We start from the raw sequence: 9,010 nt of genomic DNA, 5'->3' as shown, positions 1-9,010 counted from the left end.
TGATTCAGATGAGACAAAACCCACTAGCGGTTATGTATTTACACTTGGGAGTAGTGCAGTTACATGGAGATCAACAATGCAAACTATTATTGCAAGATCAACAATGAAATTTGAGTTTGTTGCTCTCGAAATGGCTAGTAGTGAAGTTGAGTGGTTGAAAAACTTCTTAGCAAACATTCTGTTAGGAATGAAACCAACCCCATCTGTATCAATACATTGTGATTGCCAATGACAATAGTTATAGCTAAAATTAAAACTTACAATGGAAAGAACAAACATATACAATTGAGACATAATTTGGCGAAACAGTTGTTAAAGAGTGGAACGATTTCTAATGACCAATGTAGTCAAACTCGTAACTCGTACGAGGATCGGGAAGGAGCTAAAAGATCGTAACTCGACTCGTAAGAGTTACTAACATATGAAAAATAATATTCAATACATAACACAACTGGAAACAGTTTCATAAATCATAAATTGTTCATACAGAAAACAACTAAGTTCACAAATATCTAATACAATTAAACTATCCAAGGAAATCCTTCATATTAATTGAAGGATAATCATCATTCTCTTTTATAAGATCTTCATTTTCATTAATGTTATCTATGCCATGACCTTCATCATCCGCAGCAATTGGAGGAACCTCCAAATCATCCATAGGTTCAACTTCTCCAACTTCATCCAAATCATCCATAAGTTCAACATCATTTGCTTCATTATCTTCCACTGTCCATTCTTCATCAGAGGCAAGGTCATCAATGTTGTAGTTTTTTGTGTTCCTAATATCCTTCCTCTTCATCAATCTTGAATTAGCCATCACAAAGACTACATCATTCATGGTCTTCTGGTGTAAACGATTTCTTTTTTTCGTGTGGACCTAAATAATTATAACATCATAAATTTATCCTTTCATAAATTTTAATTATAAAATGAACTCATAAATTTAAATGCTTACCCTTTCAAATGCACTCTAATTGCGCTCACACCCGGATGAACTACAAGTCAAACCCAAAACTCTAACTGCAAATCTTTGTAGTTCCGGAAGCGCATCACCATATTGTTCCCACCATTGTGCTGGAGTTTTTGTTTTGAGTGCACGTTGAGCTATTTCACTACCCAAAAATCCAGATTTGCTCTTGAAACCCTCAATTTGGGCATCAATCTTAGTTATCTCATCAATGTCTCCTCCCATCCTCTCTAAACATTCATACATCCCCCGTTTCACCTCATAATTAGCTTTAAAATCCGGATGATAATGCAAAATGGGATTTAGATAATGGCCTGCAGCATGTAATGGCCTATGCAATTGGTTGTCCCATCTTTGATCAATGATTTCCCAAAGTGGAGTGTAACTATGTAAGATAAAAGTAAATAAATAAATATAGAAACAAAGTTTATATTTCTAAAAGAGATTAGGAATGAAATAAAAGTGAAAGGTAATTAGTTATTTACCTTTTACTAACTCCATTGAAGAGACTTTGTATCTTCTCTTTAGCAAGGTCCATCTCTTCATAAATAAAACCCATGGCTGGTTTTTCATCAGAATCCACCATGCACAACACCTTAATTAGGGGAAGAGCACCCCTCAAACAATTCAAAATATTTGACCAGAATCCCTTATTCAATACCAAATTTTCAACAAGCCTTCCATCTCTAGTCTTTACACACTGACTAGATTGCCACTCCTTAGATGTAAACATCCTAATAAGTGATTTTTTATTCTCATTTAAACATCCCAAAGTTAAATAAGAAGTGGCAAAACGAGTATTAACCGGTCTTATTAAATCTATCCCTTCAGTATGTTTGTGCAACAAGCAAATAAGACTAGTTCTAGAATAGATGTAGGCTGTGATTTTCTTACCATTTGATATAGTCTCCTGATGGAGTGGTATTTTTTTCCCAAAATCTTCCAACATTAAATCAATGCAATGTGCTGCGGATGGTGTCAAATACAATTTTCTTCTCTTTTGCATTAAGAGATCTCCAGCTGCTTTGTAATTTGCTGCATTATCAGTTACAATCTGCATCACATTATCTTCCCCAACCTCTTCAACAACATCATCCATCATCTTGAAAATTTTGTCAGTTGTCTTAGATATGTCAGAAGCATCAATTGACTTCAAAAAAACAGTCCCCTTTGGACTATTTACAAGAAAATTAAGTATGGTTCTTCTCTTCCTGTCAGTCCACCCATCTGTCATTATTGTGCAACCATAGTTTTTCCAACATAATCTATGTTCTTCCAATATTTGATTGGTTTTTTCAACCTTTTGCTTCAAGTATTTCACCCTGATTTCATGGTATGATGGTGGCTTAATTCCAGGACCATGTTTGGCAATCATTTCAACCATTTTAGTGAACTCTTCACTCCTTGCTACATTAAAGGGAATAACATTGTTGTAGAAAAATAAAGCAATTTGTTGACATGTATCTTCCCTCTCACTTTTCTTGAAGATGGAATTGATAGTAGTTTGACTTCCTCTTCTCTTGAAAATACTTGATGATGACTCACCCCCCACACTCTCTTCTTGAGAAGGTCTTTTTCTAAAATTTCCAGAATCACTAACATTGCTTTCCAAGTCTACTCCGAACATAGATTTTTTGATTAAATTTTGCTGTAGCATAGAGACAGTACCCAATATTAAATTTTTAACTTCTTCTGGGACAACAAGACATGCTCCAACATCTTTTGAAGTGCATGCAAGATGATGCTTTAGCCTATAGGTACCCCCAGCTAAAACCTTCTCACAATATTTACACTTCACGTTTCTTGATTTCCCATCAATAGAAATACAGTGATTCCATGCAGGGTCTTTTTTGACACTTCCTTTTTTTGTACTGTCCCCACCTCCTGAATCCATAGTAGAAGACATTGTTTTGTAGAATAAAAAAATAACACGAGGCGGGACTGTGATGGAAAATGAGAGAGAACAAATGAGGAGAACATTCGCGGAGGAGGCGAGGCGAGCAGAGCGACGGCGAGGCGAGCGGAGGAGGAGCTGCGGCGTCGCGAGCAGAGGCGGAGGCGGTAGGTTCTGTTCTGAATTGCTTAGGGTTTCTAATTTTTTTAGGATTTTTATTTTTTTTTAGGGTTTTACTTAAAAAAAACATACATTGGACCTCTCTAGCCTCATTGGGCCGCACTGGCCGCATTGGGCCGCACCAGACTAAAATAAATTAGGGTTTTTTTAGGGTTTTTTAAGGGTTAGGCTGTACCGCGCCACAGTGCGAGGCGACTTGGAGACGGCCTCCGAGGCAGCGAGCTCCGCGGCGACGCAGTGCGATCCGCTCCGGCACCGATCCGCCGTGCGAGTCAACTCGGTTTTGGCTCCAAGATCGTTGACTCATACGTTTTTGCGAGTTTACTCGCGATTTTGACTACCTTGCTAATGACTATGTCAAGTTAGAACGGAATTTGGCAGATCCTCTCACAAAACCCGTAGGGAGGAAACTGATTTTAGAAACATCAAGGAGGATGGGACTTAAGCCACTTGCAAACAAACAAGTGATGCAAACTCAACCTTTGTGATTGGAGACCCCATGAATAAGGTTCATATGGGTAAAAACAAGTCACTTGTTAGTTATGCTAGCACTAATATTGATTTAAGATCAACTTTGTTCATTCCTATGGTGTGTGTGAAAGTGCTAGACACTGCATTATCGAGAGGATAAACTTTGTGGTTAAAGTTCTGAGGTAAAATAGTTTTAACGATTTACAAAGTTTTAATGATTTTCATATTCCTTATCGGTGGTGTATGATTTGCAGCATACACTTGATGAAATCACCTATATGAGTGTTAAGTGGTGATGGAGATCAAGAAGAAGAAGAGAATGAAGTTGAAGTTGAAGATGTTCAAAGGCACATTAGCTCATCATCCTTTTTACCTCAAAGGATTACAAGGAGCAAAGCTAAAGAGTTACGAAGTAGGCTTCAAATGTTTTCTCCTTTTGTAGTTTCTTTTGTATAAAATTTAAAACACATAGAGTAGTGTTTAGAAAGGTGCTAAAGAGGGAAACCTAAGACACCTCTTTTGTATAACATTTATAGGCGTTAGTTTTAGGAAGAATCTAGAAGGTGCCTCTTCATTCTCCATTTAGGCGCTAGAATTGGAAGAGTTTAGAAGGCTACCTTGTAAAGCTTCTCTTGTAAGCTTCTTTTGTAGGTGGCCGGTCTTCCTCCATATAAAAGGAAGGCTTGGGTCTTTGAAATAATAGAATTGATTTTGTGAGTAAAGAACCTCTCCCAAATTGGTGAGTGAATTGAGAGAGACTTGTGTCTTCTTCTCTTCTAGTCTTATCTTGAGTGCATTCTTGGATTCTCAAGTGGCGGCAACTACACTCATCTTGAAGCCTTTCATCCTTCAAGTGGCGTGCACATCTCCAAGAGCTCCAACCACATAAGTTTCCTTGTTCTTTTCATCTCCTTCCATTTCCATTCCAAAACAAACTCTAAAACATGTCTTTGATGTTTCTTGTCTTTTCAATCGGTAGAACTAGTTTGTTTTATGTTTTTATTCGGTAGTTTCTCCTAGTTTTCTGCTCTTGTGGTTTTGGTTGTGTTTCCTTGTGTTTTAATCGGTTCATTTGTGTTCTCTCTTGTTTTAATCGGTTCATATGCCATATTATGGGTTTCTATATGAGTTTGGCTTGGTTACTTGAGTTTTGGTGAGTTCTTGATTGTTAAGAACATTGATCCAATTCTTAAAAAGTGCCTAATCATATTCCAACTCTTGTTGAATCCATAACATGTTCATATTATATCTCTATCATGTTATTGGAATCATATCATGTGGTATCATGAGTCTTAGGTTTGTTCTTATGTGTGTTTGAGTTGTTTTGGCACTTTTAATTCAAGAACTTTACATTCTTGTTGTTACTTTTCTGTTTTAGATTTATTTTTTAGTTTTCTTGCTGTTTTCTTTTTTTATTACATTGCTTTTGTGTCATTTTGATTTTTGAATCCTTATAAGTTTTGTTCAAGTCATGTTTCTCCAAAAATGTTATCAATTTTATGTAGTCCTTTTGTTGATAATTTTTGTTTCTTGATTTTGTTTTGAGTACAGTTTTATGTGTTTGTTTTCTTGATCCTTTGGTGCTTTTTCTTTTTAGTTTTGAGTTCATACTTGTGTAATAGATCTATACAAGTTCTTAAACATCACTTCAATTATGTCTTTTGAAGTTCTTAATTCTGTTTTTCATTCCAGTTAGGTTTCCTCTGTTTTCTTGAAAACGTGTTGACTGTTTCGATTTATTGCAATTTCTTTGCTTACTGGAAATTTTGGAAATTCTGGATTTGAGTTCTTGAAAGTGTTATAAAAAAGTAGAAAAAAGAAGTACATCAAAATTCCAAGTACAAAAAATATGATAAATGAAATACGTCCAATGTGTAATTCTAGCACAAAAAATACAGTAATCTGGCAGTAATTTTGCAAAATTTATCACAATTAATTGGCTTACTGTTTTTATGTAATTCCAGTGCCATTTTTGAGATAAGATCTTGAAATTTATGTGGTTTAAATTTCAAAATCCAGTTTGCATTTTACAGTTCCAGATAAATCTGTAAAGTCACGCACAATTTATAACAAAAAAAAAATTCCAATAATTCTGTTTTTGTTTTCTTCATCTATTCTAGAGCTTTTATTTAGGTTTCTTTTGTGTGTCATCCTTTAATTGAGTACCTTATTTTTCTTGCTTGTCTTTTCTTCACTATTCTTTGAGTTTGTCATATATCTTGTATTCCTTTTGATATAGCCTTTCTTGTTTGCCTTTTATTGTTCTTTAAATTTTGTGGTGTATTGGCTTTGAGAAAGAGTGTTTTTGCTTTGACATATTTCATTTGAGAGTTACAAGACCTCAAGAACAGATTGGTTGAGGGAAGTACTCTTTCTTGGAGTGACTTTTAATTTTCAGTACATCCCTATAATTGTTCCATTTGCTAACATTGTTTTTCTTAATATTGTTTGCTATTGTGTTTGCTTTTTTCTTTGTCCAATGGATACATATTCAAGTGTTGAATCTTCCAAACCACATTCTACTCATAAAGCTTATGTTCTTAATGAGTTAAAAGAGGCAAAACGAGCCCTTGCTCTCAAAGATGAAGCTATGCAAAAGTTGGAAGAAAGATTAGAAATCAAAGATGAAGCTATGCAAAAGTTGAATTGAAGCAAGAAAGATCCTCACATTCCATCCATGGAAGACATCATTCTCCTAGACATTCTTCCAAAGGTTCTTCCAATGCTCACAACCATGGAGAAGAACATAGAAGAAAGAGGCATCACCATCATTCTCATGGAGAAAGCCATCACCGTGAACAAAGACATCACCAAGAAGCAAAGCCTCAATGTCCTTTTGTAAAAGTCCCTAGCTTTAGTGGTGATAGTGATCCTAATGTGTATTTAGATTGGGAGGTTAAATGTGAACAAATTTTCCTAGCCTATGAGGTCAATGATGACCAAAAGGTGAAAATAGCCTCTTTAGAATTCATAGATTATGCCATGCAATGGTGGCATAGACTTGTAATGGACATTATATACAACAAGAGACCTCCCGTGGTTTCTTGGAACGATTTGAAAGAGTGTATGCGCCTTAGATTCGTTCCACCACACTTTAGGAAAGACCTAATGTTGAAGCTCCAACGGTTTCAACAAGGCACGCTAAGTGTGGATGCTTACTTTAAGGAGTTAGAAACGCTTTTACTTAAAGTAGACATGGATGAGAGTGAGGAAGCTAAGATAGCTAGCTTTGTGAGTGGTCTAAGAAGGGATATTTAAGATGTTGTTGAACTTCAAGAGTATTCATCTTTGGGATCTTTGGTTCACCTTGCAATAAAGGTTGAATCCCAACTTGCAAAGAAAAATGCTTTCAAAAACTCTCCCAATGATGGTTACTACAACAACTCTTGGAAAAATAAAAAAAGCTTTTTCAAAACTTCCTTCTAAGGATTCTTCTTTCAAACCTAAGGAGTCTAAGCCTTCTACTTCTACTCCTAAATCACCAATCAAATCATCTAGTAAGAAATGCTTTAAATGTTTGGGATATGGTCACATTGCTTCTAATTGTCCTTCTAAAAGGAATATGTATGTGCATAATGGCATAGTAGTTAGTGAGCATGATTCTGATTCATCTAGGCATTCTTCACCTTCTAGGCCATCAAGTGAGCATGAGAGCGAAAGTCCACTTGAAGGAGATTTGTTGGTTGTGAGATGTCTTCTTGGTCAAGTTTTACAACCCTTTGATGAAAGTCAAAGAGAAAATATTTTTCATACAAGATGTCTCATTCAAAACAACATTTGTTCTTTGATAGTGGATGTGGGTAGTTGTGCCAATGTGGCTAGTACAAGAGTAGTAGATAAGCTTGGATTGTCTACTATCTCTCATACAAAGCCCTACAAATTACAATGGTTAAGTGAGGTGAGCGAAATCATTGTTAACAAACAAGTCCTCATAAATTTCTCTATTGGTAAATACAAAGATGAGGTCTTGTGTGATGTTGTGTCAATGGAAGCTACACATGTTCTTTTGGGTAGGCCATGGCAATTTGATAGAAAAGTTTTCCATGATGGCTTTACCAATAAACTTTCTTTTGACTTCCATGGACACAAGGTCATATTAAAATCTCTCTCTCTAAGAGAAGTCCATGAGGACCAAATTCTTATGAAGAAAAAGAGGGAGAGTGAAAATACAAAAAGTTCTAAGAAGGCCCTTCTTATCTCTAGCCATGCGGTCAACAAGGTAATAGTTTCTCACAATCCTATCTTTTTAGCTATTCCTAGACCTCTTGAGTTAGAAAAACTTTAGGATAGTCCACATTGTTTGGATAATTTGGTAGAGGAATTTCATGATGTGTTTCAAGATCCTCCTAAAGGACTTCCACCTTTAAGAGGGATTGAACACAAAATTGATTTAATTTTGGGATCTTCTTTACCAAATTGTCCCGCATATAGGACCAACCCAAGTGAAACTAGAGAAATTCGCCAACAAGTAGAAGAGTTAATTGCCAAAGGGTGGGTTCAAGATAGGATGAGCCCTTGTGCCATGCCTATCATACTTGTCCCTAAAAAGGACGGGTCATGGAGGATGTGTTCGGATTGTAGGGCCATAAATAACATTACAATCAAATATAGGCATCCCATCCCTAGGCTAGATGATTTGTTGGATGAATTGCATGGTTCACAAATTTTTACCAAAATTGATCTTAAAAGTGGGTATAATCAAATTCGTATTAAATCGGGAGATGAATGGAAAACCGCTTTTAAAACCAACTTTGGCTTGTATGAGTGGTTAGTTATGCCTTTTGGTTTAACTAATGCACCAAGTACATTCATGCGTCTCATGCATCATGTTTTAAGACCATTCATTGGCAAGTTTGTGGTTGTTTATTTTGATGATATCCTCATTTATAGCTTGTCTTTGGGTGACCATAAGATGCATGTTAGACAAGTGTTAGAAACCCTTAGGAAAGAACATTTGTATGCTAACCTTGCTAAATGTATGTTTTCACTTGATCATATAGAATTCCTAGGGTTTGTTGTAAGTGTTAAAGGGGTGCATGTAGATCAATCAAAGGTTGTAGCAATTCAACATTGGCCAACACCCACCAATGTGAATGATGTACGAAGCTTTCATGGCCTTGCTTCTTTTTATAGAAGGTTTGTGAAAGACTTTGGTACAATTTCCGCACCTCTCAATGACATAGTAAAAAAGGATGTGGTTTTTAAGTGGGGAGAAGAGCAACAAAAGGATTTTGAAATTTTGAAAGAAAAATTAACTAATGCTCCCATCTTAGCCCTTCCTAATTTTACTAAAACATTTGAGATAGAATGTGATGCTTCGAATATAGGCATTGGGGTTGTTCTCCTTCAAGAGGGCCACCCTATAGCTTATTTTAGTGAGAAATTGAAAGGTAGTCATCTCAATTATTCCACTTATGATAAAGAATTATATGCACTTGTTAGAGCTTTGTATACTTGGCAACATTATCTTTTTCCTAAAGAATTTGTGATTCATA

The 9,010-nt window shown here is 35.9% G+C and overlaps 1 protein-coding gene across 1 annotated transcript; it reads right to left on the bottom strand.

The window, feature by feature from the left end:
* Nucleotides 1-1,663: 1,663 nt before the first annotated feature.
* LOC137805566 (uncharacterized) lies at nucleotides 1,664-2,864 on the bottom strand. Its single transcript, XM_068605511.1, has 2 exons — nucleotides 1,865-2,864; nucleotides 1,664-1,704 (listed from the first exon to the last, which is right to left on the bottom strand). The coding sequence occupies exons 1-2, from the start codon at nucleotides 2,862-2,864 to the stop codon at nucleotides 1,664-1,666; spliced, it is 1,041 nt and encodes a 346-aa protein (XP_068461612.1).
* Nucleotides 2,865-9,010: the final 6,146 nt, after the last annotated feature.

The sequence above is a fragment of the Phaseolus vulgaris genome, chromosome 3 (assembly GCF_000499845.2).
Source record: "Phaseolus vulgaris cultivar G19833 chromosome 3, P. vulgaris v2.0, whole genome shotgun sequence".
NCBI classification, from domain to species: Eukaryota; Viridiplantae; Streptophyta; class Magnoliopsida; order Fabales; family Fabaceae; genus Phaseolus; species Phaseolus vulgaris.
Note: the sequence above shows the minus strand (reverse complement) of the source record. Positions and strands in the feature narration are given on the sequence as shown.